This window comes from Amphiprion ocellaris, chromosome 5, assembly GCF_022539595.1.
Source record: "Amphiprion ocellaris isolate individual 3 ecotype Okinawa chromosome 5, ASM2253959v1, whole genome shotgun sequence".
NCBI classification, from domain to species: domain Eukaryota; kingdom Metazoa; phylum Chordata; class Actinopteri; family Pomacentridae; genus Amphiprion; species Amphiprion ocellaris.
This window is the reverse complement of record NC_072770.1, coordinates 6,596,806-6,612,389: the sequence shown is the minus strand read 5'-3', so window position 1 is coordinate 6,612,389 and position 15,584 is coordinate 6,596,806. Positions and strand designations below refer to the sequence as shown.

At 38.1% G+C, this 15,584-nt stretch overlaps 1 protein-coding gene across 4 annotated transcripts in view; it reads right to left on the bottom strand.

The window, feature by feature from the left end:
- Positions 1 to 5,042: 5,042 nt before the first annotated feature.
- The window catches only part of ephb2b (eph receptor B2b), a 136,395-nt gene continuing 125,853 nt past the window's right edge, over positions 5,043 to 15,584 (bottom strand). For all 4 annotated transcript variants that reach the window (XM_023269817.3, XM_035947937.2, XM_023269818.3 and 1 more), the window contains exons 14-16: positions 12,275 to 12,468; positions 11,286 to 11,441; positions 5,043 to 9,800 (exon numbers count right to left, since the gene is read on the bottom strand). In XM_023269817.3, coding sequence (XP_023125585.1) covers positions 9,692 to 9,800; positions 11,286 to 11,441; positions 12,275 to 12,468 — 459 coding nt within the window. In that variant the 3' untranslated portion in view covers positions 5,043 to 9,691. The remainder of the gene's footprint in view (positions 9,801 to 11,285; positions 11,442 to 12,274; positions 12,469 to 15,584) is intronic.

Genomic DNA, 15,584 nt, shown 5'->3' with positions numbered 1-15,584 from the left:
TGTGTAACTCAAGTGGAAGGGAATTAAGAAGAAAAGAGGTTCAGGGACTCTAAAAGCAGTCACAGAGAGTTCACATGTCTCTCTGTGTTGCAGTGAAAATGTTCAATGTGCCCTTTGATGTTTGTGTTCTGCAGCCAAACAAATGTCATCGTGTCACGGCATGTTTTTCTTTGTGCACCTTACAGTGACAAGGAATTATCATTTTTACACATGAATATTCATATTAATCTGTAATTAAAATCAGTTTCTTTGCTACACATAAACACTCCTCACCTGCGGTGCAACATGAAGAAACCAAAACACATTGTCCAGGGAGTTTCTGAACTTTACATCAGGATAAAAAAGCTTTTGTCAGTCCTTGAGTAGTGCCTTCTGTTAAAATGTTGCTTCAGCTTCCCTGCCAAGCCAGAACAGTGTGCAACATGGATCAAGCATGGCTTTTATTTACAACCAAGGTCCCTGCAAGGTCCACATTAACCTCTCAGTCTTATTTACTGTACCTGCTGGGCTGTATTAAGCAGAGCCAGAGTCCAGTTAGAGCTGGATGTAATTCTCCGGAGCCCAGGCCCAGATGTCCAGATTTCTTGGACACATTAATTCATCAATCCAGGCAAAGGGTCTTTTAGCAGTCTGTGCTGCATTAGCCACTGTCTCGTAACTCTCTTAAAATCTGGCTCCTGGGGTCGAACTTTTGAGCTTCTTGCCAATTAAGGGCACTTGTATGGTAAGCAGATCCATTCCTCCTGTGCCTGGAGGAATCACTATGTCTTATTTCATTCTAATTCCACTTTCCATCATGTTTCAGGAGCGGGACATGATGGAAATGGTCTGTGACAGTTCTGACCCATTTGGAGGGCTTTCTACACAACATGAGCCGGTGAACTCTTCCTCACTTGTTCACACTGGCCGTAATGTCCTCGGTGATCACATGCAGTTTTTCATCTCTCAGCCACCATTATGGAACATTTGCAGTGACCTCCTGCTTCCAAAGCTGTCTGGATTGAGGGACATTTTCTGGCTGGACCGCAGCTTCCATGAATATTAGGAAAACCTGGAAAACACACCTGCTGTGGGCCTCACATACGCTATTCCCTATATAGCGTTTTAATGGTTTATATACTTTACTGTGTCTTAATAATGCTTCACAAATAATTAGGTGTTTGTAAGGATGCTTTTTGAGTTGACAGGCCGTAAAAAAATAATGAAAGTCCATTTATTTACAACTTCTCCAACGGTCAGCTGGATGGTTTATTAGAAAGTGGAAAAAAACCCATCTAGATTTTAAAAATTGCTCATTTCTGGTACTCATTTCTGGTTTGGCCCAGATTTTGATTAAGATACTCTGCAGCCAGTTTCCTCAAGTTCTTCCATTAATTTATACTGGTCCAGCAGCAGTTCTTGCTTTTTCACTGCAAACTAAATTTAATGATGGACAGTTTGGTCATTGGTGATTTTGTTTTGATTGATTTACTGCATGATTATGTAGTTCTTCATATGCAGATGGAGTATGTTTGCTTAAAATGCTTTTAGATATATAGGAAAATAATCTATTGATGAGGAATTTCTGGTGGCATTCTAATTTAAAACCGTATCTGCTGCATCTTTTACATTTATTTTGCAAGCCACTTTATATTGCTGTTGTCTACAGTGTGTCAATACTGGATTTATTCATTTTCATTTTTCATCCTTGCACATATTGTCATTATTATTATTATTATTATTATTATTATTATTATTATTATTATTATTATTATTATTATTATTATTATTATTATTATTATTATTATTATTATTATTATTATACATGTTTATTGCTGCTGTAAAAATGTTGCTGCTGTAACAATGTGAATTTCCCCTGAGCAATAAAGGATTATCTTATCTTATCTTATCTTATCTTATCTTATCTTATCTTATCTTATCTTATCTTATCTTATCTTATCTTATCTTATCTTATCTTATCTTATCTTATCTTATCTTATCTTATCTTATCTTATCTTATCTTATCTTATCTTGCTTTCAGCTATAACTATACACTACAATTGATCAATAAATAATTAACCTTTTAAAATAAATAATCAAAAAATATTAAATTCTCAGGTAGTAGAAATTACATTATGTGCCAATGATTTATTTATTTATTTTTCTGAGGAAAGAACATCAAAAGCAACACTTTAATTCAACATACACTACCGTACTGGAAATGTTCCTCTGTACCCCTATGTAGATATTCCATTAAAAATCTGCCGCTTCCAGCTAGAATAGTCATTTACCACATTAAGAATGTCTAGTCTGCATTTCTGATTCATTTAATGTTCTTCATTGGAAAAAACTGCTTTTCTTTCAAATATAAGTACATTTCTAAGTGACCCTAATTTTTTTAACGGTACATGAAGTGTCTATTGTGTGCAGACAACCTGTCAGAAAGTGTATCACAATAGATACATTTGTGCATGGCTTTTCTTATTTGCCATATGAGTGTTAGCATAAGCTGTTAACTGTGATCGTCAAAGCACAAATTTTCAGCTGCCAAAAAATTTAGTTCTTAGGAGAATAATAATAATAATAATGATAATCCCAAATAATGTTGACAACACAAGGAAATCTACAATTCAATTTTTAAAATGGAAAAAAAATGCTACTAAAGCTCTCTTATGACTAAACATAACTGCCATAACCAACCACTGGCTGGGCTTTGATCACCAAAAGAACATAGATTGTTTGCAAAAAAACACACAACAGGCCCGAAGGAGAGCAGATTGAGTTGAGTCACAGGGCTGCAGCTATGAATTATGGGTTGTATATAAAGGAGAAGACTGCAGGCATCTATGCAAATCCCACATATCCCCACTCAACCATCATTCAGTTTACAATAAAACATCTCTGTGCATCTGCCAAACAACTCAAACACACATTTCATGTTCCCAAATTAAACTGCAAGTTTTGGATTCCGCTCGGTAGCTGCAAAAACACACTGCCATCAGTCACATAACCCTCTGTAATCTCCCTCACACCCTCTTTTCCTCCCCCAGTTGCACATTATGATCCTCAGAGCTCAGATGAAAAGCCCTCTCTCCGGTTGGTTCCCATGCTTTGCTGTGCTGGGCCCTGAGTCATCAAGGTGTAAGAAGGCTGTGGGGTAGGGGACTTGCGGGTGGTCGAGGGTAGCAGTAGAAAGGGTTTTGGCATATCAGCAGGGTCCCCCCTCCACTGAACTCCTGAACCCCTTCTTTCCTGCTCATGGGGTAAACTTTTTAACACACGCGCCTTTCTCCGCTGGGTCAGGCCGAGGTCTGCAGCCTTTCACACGTTTGCCGCTAATGAGGTTTCAAAATCTCAAGGCAAGGTGAAGGGAGTCTGACCTACACTCAAGAAACCGAGTCACTCTTGCTCAGATCACTTCTGACATAAAACCACAGAACAATGTGCACTAGTCTGGCTCTGGGGATACACTGAGAGAAGTGATGCAAACTCAAATGTTTAATTTGACCTCAGAAATTATCACCGGATTTGCTTCTACTTTCTGGCAGCCTAAGTCCATTATGATGTGTATACAATGCGGCATTTGTGGACATGAAAGCAACCAACTTACTAAATTTGTGGCCATGCTTTTCGCATTGCTGTATTACAAAGGGAATTACAGAGTTTTCTTTATAAAACCATGGGAAATTAGATAGTTTTTGCAAATCTGAAAATGAACTATAAGAAATGTCCTGCATGCAAGAGTTTTAACACCAGAAGTTCTTACATTTTCTTAATCTAAACCCCCATTAAAATTAATGTCAGAATGAATATTTATCATCAAGAGGTTATCAGCTAGAACACAGCAGTCCGCTCTCCAAAGGCAGAGAGCAATAACTGTAGTAGAAGGTAAGAAAAAGGGCTTCAAACTGGAAATAAATTGGGAGGTCATAATCAATCAATACTCTTTTACCGTGCAAAAAAAAAAATCACTGCCAAAGAACTTTAAAATCCAAATGCTGCACTTTGCCTTCAAGGACTGTAAATAGGAAAATGCAGCATGTTAGAACAAAATGTGTTTTCTTGTCAATTTTTTCATAGTTTGTTTGAGATATTTAAGAACTATTGGCAATTCTTAGGAGATGTGTATCTGCTTTGCTACATTTACACAAAATCTAAATAATAATTTTGCAAATATGTAAATGAATGTAGCTTAGCAACACTGAATTGCAAATTGCATAGATGACTGTTTTGTTTAATTGTTTTAATTACCAAGATGTCATTTTTACCAAAGCTGACAATTTTAATTTAGATAAAACTATGGTGACAAAAAGAAATTTCTGGTAATTTTAGCTAAAATTAGTCATAAACAATTTGATGTCACTTTCTTGGTGTGACTGTGATTCCCCAGTGACAGTGAATCAGTCAGAGCCACAGTTTACAGTTATGTTTTGTTGCAACTACAGATTTATGCCAGTCATAAAAAAAATCTAAATTCATGTGGTATGATAATTTTTTTTCACAACAAAAGATGTAAAAAAAAAAAAAAACAAACACATTTTGAACCTAATCTTGACACAATATATGACTGTTGGATTCGGTCTTGTAATGATTTGCTAATTATATTATGGTTTTCTTTTGCTACTAAAATAATTTAAATCTCCATCATCAATATTTCCATTATAATCCTGAATAGATTTTAAATTAAATTAAATTATTTTCTGTGCAAAATTTGAAAAAAAATTAAGACACAAAAAGTATTTTGTGTCTACAAGTAGATCTCCTATGCAAATCTATCTATCTATCTATCTATCTATCTATCTATCTATCTATCTATCTATCTATCTATCTATCTATCTATCTATCTATCTATCTATCTATCTATCTATCTATCTATCATCTATATATAGAGAGAGAGAAATAGAGATTGAGATGTATGTTTTCTGCCAAAGAATTTCCGTAATTTGCTGATGTTTGTGAAACCACAGCTTAAAATTAGCATCATCCAAATCAACTCTGCATAAAGATTATTATTGTTATTTTATTTATTTTTTTACAAAAACTGAATAAATTACTCATCACCGTTTTATTTTTTATAACAGATCTTATTTTTTATTGAGGAGAGTCAAGTTGGGCTTTCCATTTTTAGAAAATAAACCAATGACAATATTACAAATAATGAAATTGTTACATCATTCACAGGGTTACAGTCAATATACATTTATACAGAAATACAGGATCTCCCACATCAGTCACAGTGGTCTCAACCGGCACTGGTCTATAATGTGGGCTTTAACAGACCAGAGGAACACACCGAGGTCCCCTGCCTACCACTCTGGCTGTTGGTTAGCAACAGCCAGAGTGGTAGCGGTGATGGAGGAGGGGGCATCCAGGGGCAGGGTGGGGGGCAACAGAGAGAAACACGGGGTCATAGAGGGGAACAGGAGAGGCAGTGGAGCTCTGCCTGCTGCAGCATTCGCAGACTATCCGGACCTGCAACTGGAATTCCAACGAGCCACATTCGACCACCGCAGCAGCAGAGGGCGCTCTGGGGCTTCGTCCAGCAGCCTTTAAACAGAAGCCATTTTCTATCTGCCACAACAGGAGGCAGACTTCACGCTCTCACCATACTGCAGTTAGGCGGTGTTCAAACGCAGCCCAGTGGGTACAGCCTGGCACAGCTCATGTTTATCCACACTATCATGTAACTGTAACACTGAGACTTAACAGTTTTCCTCCGTCCTTCAAAAATTGGCACACGGTGAGGGCAGGGCTGAGTGGTTTTTAATTTGCTTCACAGATGTAAAAGGAGAAAAGTACAATATGTTTTGCTGAAAGTTGCAGTTGGCTGACATTGGGTGAAACCATCACTGGTGTCACAACCACAACACATCTTTCATTTCCAGAGGAAAACTGTAAAAAGCTCTTTTTTTTTTTAACAAGGGAAGCTGAACTTTGCATGTGCAGATGGCATATTTTCGTCGTAAAATTTCACACTAAAACTACACCTGGTTTAAAGTTAAATAATACATAGTGTTTGTGGAGAGTGAATAGTAGAAAGAACAGATTTTAAGGGGAAATAAACAAAGCACACAATTACCTTTCTGTATATACAAATTGTCAACTTTCCTAGTGATCAAACATTCTGACATATCCAACTGCACTTCTAAATTCAGAAAACAATTTACAGACCTGGACAGTAATTTCATCTCAATGAAATATCCAGTCTAATTTCAGAGGCAATAAAAGAGAATGAAATTTAGTTTAGAAATATGCCCATCATAAAAACTGTACCAAATGACTTATTACCTCGACTTCTATACATTTTCCAATAATGTAGAAGTTGGACATAAGGGCCCAATGAACCTTGTCCAGCTTGAACTGCAACAATATGTCTCTTTTGTGCCAGCAGAATCATAAAATACATATAGTAAATACTTAATGCGGTTCAACACTCCACATTCAAACAAAAGTTGTTGTTTTTTTCAAACTCCTTTAGATGAAATGGAAAACAAGAAACCAAACCTTTAGAAAGACCTCTGCAAAAAAAAAGTATTCTCTGAGCTGCAAGAAAATACAGACAGTATGCAGCATAAAATCAATCTCAGCAATATTCAGCACTAGCAATAAGAATGTCTGCCACCCTGTTTAAGGTAGTTCCTTGAAGCAAACGTCAAGGATAATTGCTTGATTAATAGCTCAAAGTCTTGGCAGCACCCATGGACAAGCATCTGAATGGGCTTTAATGGGACTGGAGCAAAACCTCTCCAGCCTCGCACATACTTGAGCTTAATTTCTTGAACAGTAAGTGTTTTTCCTGACGATGGAATATTTGCAGTACCATGAGAAGGCATACAGTCTCGCTAAATAAAACTGATGAGCTGTTAAGTGTTGAGAAATGGAAAGGGAAGATGCTCAAAAGCTCAGAGAAAAAGAAAAAAAAAAAAGACCAAACTGCATGTTGGCATGAGTGGCATTTAGGTCACAGCATCACTTCTCACTGGCTTCTTAGCTATGACTTAACAGCTCATGATTCTCCTCCTCCAGTTTCATATGTTATGAAAAGCTTCCAGGGAAATATGTGTTCTGATGTGTTGTACTGCAGATAAAAATAACCAAGCAGAGGATGGTGGAGGAGAAAGGGAATAAAAAATCCTTCCACTCCTGGACTTTAAATTCTCTGGACAGCCAGGGGGATGGTGAAAGGCAGGATGACAGCAGTACAGTAACTGAGGTTTCTCACTTTCTTTAACCGGGGCTTTGGTGCTAAAGCTGTCTGCAGTGACAACAAGAAAACTCAGGTCAGCCTCTGAGGATTTGGTACAAGCGAACACGGAGGAATCTTTTGTCACGTACTCTGTGGCACGCAGCATCAAGACAAGACATGACACAACTGCCCCACCGATGAGTGTCGGCTCGCCTGCTGCTGTTGATGCTTTTAAATGCGCCGAGACGAAACATGACAGCTGGTCAAAGCTGACTATGTGGAGATCAGTGGAAGCGGCAGACAGGTGGCCGACAGGCATGTATGTGATCAAGAAGACAGGGAGGGAATCAGTGCCTGGACAGAGCGGCTGTGATCAGGGTGCGGCCGCCCTGCTGCGACCAGACACATCTGACCGATGGCTCACAGCTGGACGTCTATGTCTGGCTGTCAGGTCTCAGAGCGGGGCCCAGTGGGAGCTCTGCACTGCTGATATCATTTACTGGCTGTGTACATAAACCCCTCCCTGATTCACCGTCACTGGGGAATCACTGCATGCTACAAGTGCCATCTTCTCCCCCTCATAACCCTTACGACAGGTTACTGACAACAACACAGACAATGATTGACAGCTCTGTACTCATGAGACAGTATTGTTCACAAGAAACCATACAATAAATGCATAAACTGCGTATAAAATGAAACCAAGGCCCGTCACAGGGAAATGCTGTTTATCTACATGGTTTTGTGCACCAACAGGATTCAAAAATAACTTCAAAGCATTGATGGAAGATCCAGAGTGATTGCTGGAGTCACACAGTAGACTCAGTGCAGAAAAAAAATATCTAAAAGTAAGAACAACAATTCAATAATACCCATACAGAAATCGCAATAATATAACACATTGCATTGTTTTTCATTCAATGAACGTCTGATTGTAAAGTCTATTCATGTGTGTGTGTGTGTGTGTGTGTGTGTGTGTGTGTGTGTGTGTGTGTGTGTGTGTGTGTGAAACGGCCATGTGCGGTATCAAAACTTTAACACTTGAAACATAAAAATGTCTTTTCAAAAGGAAAACTGGAAGAACAGTAAATATAATGCAGCCACATTATACCCTGTAAAGTGTGTCAAATCCAGGCTCTTACCAAACACAGTTCTAGTAATTGCAGCAAATCAAAGCACTGTGAAATTAACCACTCACTCAGCATGCGAGTCCCGATGCTTCGGGAGCTTCTTGGTGCACGTGGTATGTGTGTGCAACGTGTGCATGTACGCACAGACGCCACTGGAGATGAACATGAGGGAGGACGTACTGCATGTATGGAGACTCTGATGTAAACAGTAGGACCTGTTTCCTTTTCTGTAGATCTCTGTAGGAAGTCAATTTTCAGTTTTTTTTTTTCTCCACAAGCTATATTTTTTCACAAATTAAAGAAATAAACTGATGGTGGCAACAACTTAAATTGTCCCTGTGGTCAGTTCGGTGCCCGGACTGATCAATTCTAAGTGTCTCTGAGTCGTCATGTTATGGCAGGTCAAGTGCATCTGATATGTACAGTACAGGATCATGGCTGGGGTGCAAAGGAGAAGAGTTCTATTTGGCAGGCTGTGAATATTTCACTGTGAAAGAAAAAAAAAACTTGTCATTTTGTCTTTAGTGAGAGGAAGCAAGGTGAGAGGGAGTCTTCATCACAAAATGTCACACAATATAGAAAATTACTTGCAATGAGAAAAAAAAGTTCTTTCTTTTTCTTGAGTGTTGATTTCATCGTGTGAATTGTCAGTCTGATTGAATGTGTTTTTGTTGTATTTTTTTTCTTTTTCTTTTTTAATCATGTTTCCTGGGGAAACAATTGGGTGTGCACGTCGGGTCCCCCAGTCTCCTCTACAGTTTGCCTTTCAGAAGGCATCAGAGAACTCTGCGTTTCCACACGATGTCCAAAATTAAAAACAAAGACAATATCCACACCTTGCAGAGGATGGTCTCCTCAACTCTTCCTTGTTTTTCTTTTTTCTTTTGCCCTTTTAAAGGGTAGCTTTCCTACTCAGTTCATCTAGTGTACAACCTTATATCATCTATAAATTTAGATAAACTCCTTTCCTTTTTCAGTTTTTCTTCTTTTTTCTTTAAAAAATTCTTTACAAAATTATCAGAACAAACAAACCAAAAAATAAATGTTCTACATCAAATGAAAATTGGTGGAAGATTGAAAAATGTGTTGCTGGTCACTTCTAACCTCCCATATTTCTGGCTCTAAAAGGTGGGTGGGCTGTGGGCCGTCTGATGCGTCATCACAAGGACTTCTGCTTTCACAAACTTCTCCACAGCTGATTCCCAGGATGGAGGGAGAGTCAGGGTGAGGGGGTAAGAGAAGGATAGAGGGCACTGGAGAGAGGACCGGGGGGGATGAATGGTAGCCTGGTGGGAAGACCAGACACACTGTCACGCGAAAAAAATATCCACTCCATCCTCTGCGCCCAGAGCCATACATCCCAACCGCTTTATTTACCCCCCTCTGCTCGGGAGGGTCAAACCTCCACCGACTGGATCTGGTTCATCTGTGCACGCATCATCTGGACGCTGTTGAGGATCTTCTTTTGATGGCCTGCTAACGTCACACCAACCCTCAGGATGTCACTGTAAGTATAGACAGAAGCAGATGTCAGGCTGATGTTACCACAGGCTATACGTAGTCCTTCAGCATCCATCAACCTATCATACTGTCGATTTTTATTTCCAACTATGGAAATATACACTACTGTTCAAAAGTTTGGGGTAACTTCGAAATGCCCTTATTTTCAAAAGAAAAGCATTTTTTCAATGAAGATAACATTAAATTAATCAGAAATACAGTCTAGACATTGTTAATGTGGTAAGTGACTATTCTAGCTGGAAACGGCTGATTTTTAATGGAATATCTCCATAGGGGTACAGAGGAACATTTCCAGCAACCATCACTCCTGTGTTCTAATGCTCCACTGTGTTAGCTAATGGTGTTGAAAGGCTAATTGATGATTAGAAAATCTTTGTGCAATTATGTTAGCACATGAATAAAAGTGTGAGTTTTCCTGGAAAACATGAAATTGTCTGGGTGACCTCAAACTTTTGAACGGTAGTGTAGTAAGAAGACAACCTGGCATTAATCGGAAAGTCTTGATCAGGAATTGGTAGTATAATAACATTACATAATATGACAAAAAGGGACATGATGGCATGATGACAGAAAAGAAAAATTAAAAGTGAGATGACAGTAACAAACGCTGGCATGAAACCCTGTCATTCTGACTAAAAGCAGTTGCGTGTCCATGCATTTCTGAAGACAGAGCGTTTATACAATCACAAAAACAATGTCTGAATGTCAGTTATTCTGCGACTGAAACTTCTCACGACTTTAAGACAAACACAGAGAGCGACAAATTCACAACATCTCTTTCACTCCAGTCTATCATAGACACAACATTCATCGCAGAGGTCATGTGTTGTTGCCAAAACAAACAGCTCTGCATTGTATCACGGCGGTGGCATCATTTCCAAACATCACTTACTCAGCGTTTGTTGAACAGTTTCTTATCCATAAAACAATGACATTCCTCCCTCCTTATGCTGAATTGCAACAGTATTCACACTTGTGGGATTACACATTACCATCTGTTGTGTTCAAAGAACTGACGCTCGACATCTCTGTGGGTTAAACTGTGGCTTGTGATACTGTTATCCCTCAACAAGAAAAAAAGATTTTTGTCTCCCAGTGGCATTCTTTACATGATTTTATTTTATATATTGAGCTAATTTTCCTCCTAGTGTTTCAGCTAACTAACCCCATATTCTAAAGTTTCCTTGCAGTCTTTAAACTGAGGTCAGAGAGAGGCCTGCTGCACACATGGCAGACAATAAAGGGCACTGTTATGGCTCGGCGCTATTGTGCCCACCATTCAGCCTTGCGACTACAATATTACGATCTGCTAATTACATGCAGAGCTGGCGTCTTTCATAACGAGCCAGAGGGAGAGTCTGGTGTTTGTTCAGGGTTTAGAGGATTTACAAGATTGAGCGAACTCGCTTCTTGTGATCATATTCCTCAAGCTTATCAAACACAGATTACCAGGAACCATCGGCACTTACTCCATGGTCATCTGAGACACCACATCAAATGTAGAAAAGTCAGCACTGGCAAAGTTGTCTTTGTACTGGCCCATCTTGATGGCATCCAGCCATTCATCCACAGTGCTGAAGCTGGAGAAATCTGGGATGCTACGGTCCAGGAGGGGGAGATGAACACTGAGGGGGACACAAGAGGGGCTATTAAGTGTAATAATAATACAGAATGACAGGTCTAACATCGTAGCCAGTTCAGACCACCTGTGTCTGATTCAAACATGAATTATTACATTACATTTTCAAAATGCAAGACAGAACCTAGAGAATCCCGCTGGCCTTATCCGTGAACCAATATTTTCCAAACTGATTCCTTATAAAGGGTATTTTCCAAATGAAGTGATAGGCTTCGGGGAGCCAATATGTTCACTCAGTGTCTGTGGAAAATCTGGCCCTTGGTCCTGCACTCCACCACAAATGAAAGTACAGACGGGGATAAGGGAAATCAGTAAACCCTGGCTCTCAAAGGAAACTAACACCCAGAGCAGAAATGCTTCAAAATGTTTTGTTTCGAAAACTGCACAACTGCTTCAATCCAGGATTCGCCTGCAGCATTCGTGGGAAGGATCTGATCTATCAAACCAAAAGGGTTTAATTTACATAACCGCTCGGCGCCAGGAGAAACAAGAGACACTGTGTTCGGCAAAAGTGATCTGTGCCACGGATGACACTGTAGCAAGAGCATGAATTTCCTGCTAGGAAGAGGAAAGCCTTTATATTGAGAAAACCTCAAATGCATCACGTTGTTCTAGATGCTCTAGATCTGTATCAGTGTGAAATTATGCTTCAATCAAAGGCCTGTCTTCTGGGTTGAGATAGAACACATGCGAATACCACACAGAGATTGAAGGACGGAGCAAGGAAAAAAACTGAACAATAGACCATCCCATATTGACAAAGTCAACACAAGGAAATCGTATAAAACAAATTTGATCAGCGGCTTTCTTGTCACTCACCCTGAAGATAAAGGGGTCATGGCCTTCAACGTGTTGGGATTGCGGATCATCTTGTCAAGGTTGTTAACAATCTGGCTGAACTTGGGCCGGTTGTTGCGGTCCTTTTGCCAGCAGTCCAACATGAGCTGGTGCAGTGCACTGGGACAGTCCATGGGTGGGGGCAGCCGGTAGTCCTGCTCGATGGCATTGATGACCTGCAGGGGGAGACACAGATCTCTAAGGGTCACTAGGAGGTTCTAAAAAGAGGGGATTGATTGATGGAGAGGAGAGAGTGTGCAACCAGTTTTGGAAGCAATACTTGTATCTTTTCCTTCAGTAAATGTACCAGAACAATAGTTTGTAAAACTGCACTACAGCATCTAAGGGTTTAGATGCACAAGTGGGTCAAAATGACCCGGTGAGGTCGTTTTCTTGCAATATCTTTGTAATCAAAAGTTTTTATCATTTCATTGTCCAACTACTCCTCAAAAATATGTTTTTCATGTCATTACATTTACATTTTTAAGCTCCCTTTTATACTTTCTAAGAAATTGTAATGTCTGTGTTACTACCCAAGCTCTTTATCACTGATCATATCATACAAGAAGTGATGAGGGATGGAGAACAGCAACAGCTGGAGAAACAGAGTGAAAAAGTGTCTACAAAATGGATGTTGACATTCTTCTATTGCTGTTCTGTGTAATATTCTTCTTTTTCAATGATCAAAATGTTCAAAAGCTGTTATAAAGTGAAAAATAAACATATTTCAAACATGAAATCATTCATGTGTGGACAAAAAAATGAATACAAACAATAATACAAATGATTATTCTTAACCAAAATGACAAAAAATGGCATAAAAATACACTGATTCTTATACTGGTCACTTCTGACCCACTTCTGTACGAGTGTAGGGTCCAATCACTCGTGCATCTAAGGGTTAATTGCAAGTCTTGCATTCGAAATTTGACTTACATATGGAAGTTATTATACTACTGCAGGTTGTAAAACAAAAAAAAAGTGCTGAAGAAAAACAATTTACAATTATATATTATATATATATATATATATATATATATATATATATATATATATATATATATATATATATATATATATATATATATATATATTATATATATTATATATATATGCATCACAAACCTGGAATACTATACCAAGTGCCATTCGTGAACAACCACACCTCACCTCATTTACTAAACATCTCAAAGCCATGGCTATTGGAAAATCAGATCTGTGATCATAATACTGTGTAAATTTGTTTGCCATTGATTGAGCTCATCCCTGAAAACTCTGTGTAATTTGTTTTAAATGTGTAGACGTGGGCTTCATGCAATATAGTCATGTGTAATAGTGCTTAAGGATCATGAGCGATGGTGATAATGGGATATGTGCAATAGTGTTAGATGGGACATGTATAGGGTAATTATATGTTATGTAGACGGGGATATGTGCAATAGTGACTAAGAGAAATGTGCAATATTATTATGTGCAATAGTGGCAATGGGAAATGTGCAATATAATTAAATGTAACAGTGTCAGAGGGATATATATAGCGGACCTTTATGTTATAGTGACAGAGGGATAAGTGTAGTATGACAATGTGCAATAATGTAGAGGGATATGTGCAATAGCAACAGAGATATTTGCAATATAATCATGTGTAAATGTTAATTAATTAGTGGTTGGTAGCTGCCTCGATAGCTCAGCTTTTGTCTGTCATGTCCACTAAGTGTTATCGTTTTTTTTTTTTGTTTTTTTGTATATATATGTTTTTGTTCCATTATGGTCTTATGATGTTCTCTAATTTTGATCTGCCAATGGGACTTGAGACGGAAATTAGCCGTATGGCTACAATCTATCGTATTTACATGAAAACATACATCAGTACGAATTGTCCCATTTTAAAAATAAATGAATAAATGAAATAAATGAATATATTATATTATTAGACTGATAGCAGGAGCAGCAACATTTTAGCGTTTAGTTGGTCAAGATGAAGCTATTTTTCAAATGCATGCAGTTAAGTTGCTTAATTCACTTCAGTCTATAAGACAGGTCCCTCAAAAGGCTCACAAGATAAACTGGAAGTATTGTGAGATGAATAATGCAGGAGGGAAGATGAAAAAACAATCTGTGCGCATTTATTTAGACTTTTCTATTAGCTTTGCCATTTTATTTAGTTTAAATTAAAATGTCAATAAAGTTTAGAGTGGAAACTTCTCCTTGGTGGAACTGCGAACAAAAGTGCTCATAAAAACTTGAAATTTGAAAAGTGGCCCACAGCAGGCTGCTTTTTGGGAAAGGCCACAAATATTTTTAATTTAACAAAGCATTGTTTTCTTGTTAGTTTTTTTTAAGTTTATCTAATTTTTAAAGTAAAAATTTTAAACTGTAAAGTAATGAGTGCTACTGCTGACCCATTGGCAAAAAAATCAATTGTTCATTATGTCTATAGTGTTCATCCTGTATTTATACTGCATTTATTTATTTAATGTCCATATTGTTTATACCCATATTATATATATAATGAACTTTACTGGTTTTTGTACTTTTAGTTAAATGCTAAACTGCATTTTGCTTGCTTAGCACTTGAAATCTCTGTGCAACGACAACATAGTTGAATCAAATCTGACAAAAAAGTACAATATTTCTCTCTGAAAAGTATTTGAATTAGCATTAAATATGCAAAAATGTATATGTTTATGTAAAGTTCAAGCATCTTTGACTTTAACTATATGCAGTAATAAGTAAAAATATGTGAGTTACATTCCACATAATGACCCAGCTGGAAAACAAGTTGTATGGATGCTGTGAGTTGATAATGTCATGTTTTCGATACTAGCTCCAACTTAGGTTTGCAACAATCAGTCATGTCTAATAAAAAATAGTGGCAAAATATTGGCACTGACATTACAAGAGTTTTTGGGCCTCACACTACAAGGTGAAAACAACTGCTGCAGTCGTCACTATGTGCAAAACTGCCTAAGAGTCTAAACTATTAAATTATAGTTATTACTTCACCATAAATACATATAAAAGTATAAATATATATATTTGTGCACAAATCACCACATTAGCTCTGCTCGTGAGGAGTTGTGAAACAGCAGTTAGGTCAGAAAGAACATAAACCTTATTCCACCAACTTCACATTTCCACTTGCACTCTGCCAGCAGTGACTTCATCTCTGGCCTTTACAATGTATTTAATGCTCTCTCTCCATAAAGCCACCTTAAAGATACGTCCGACTTGGACAGTTGATGTTGTTGGTCGAGGGGAGCGCAGAGAGGTGGTGCACAGTTAACAGAGT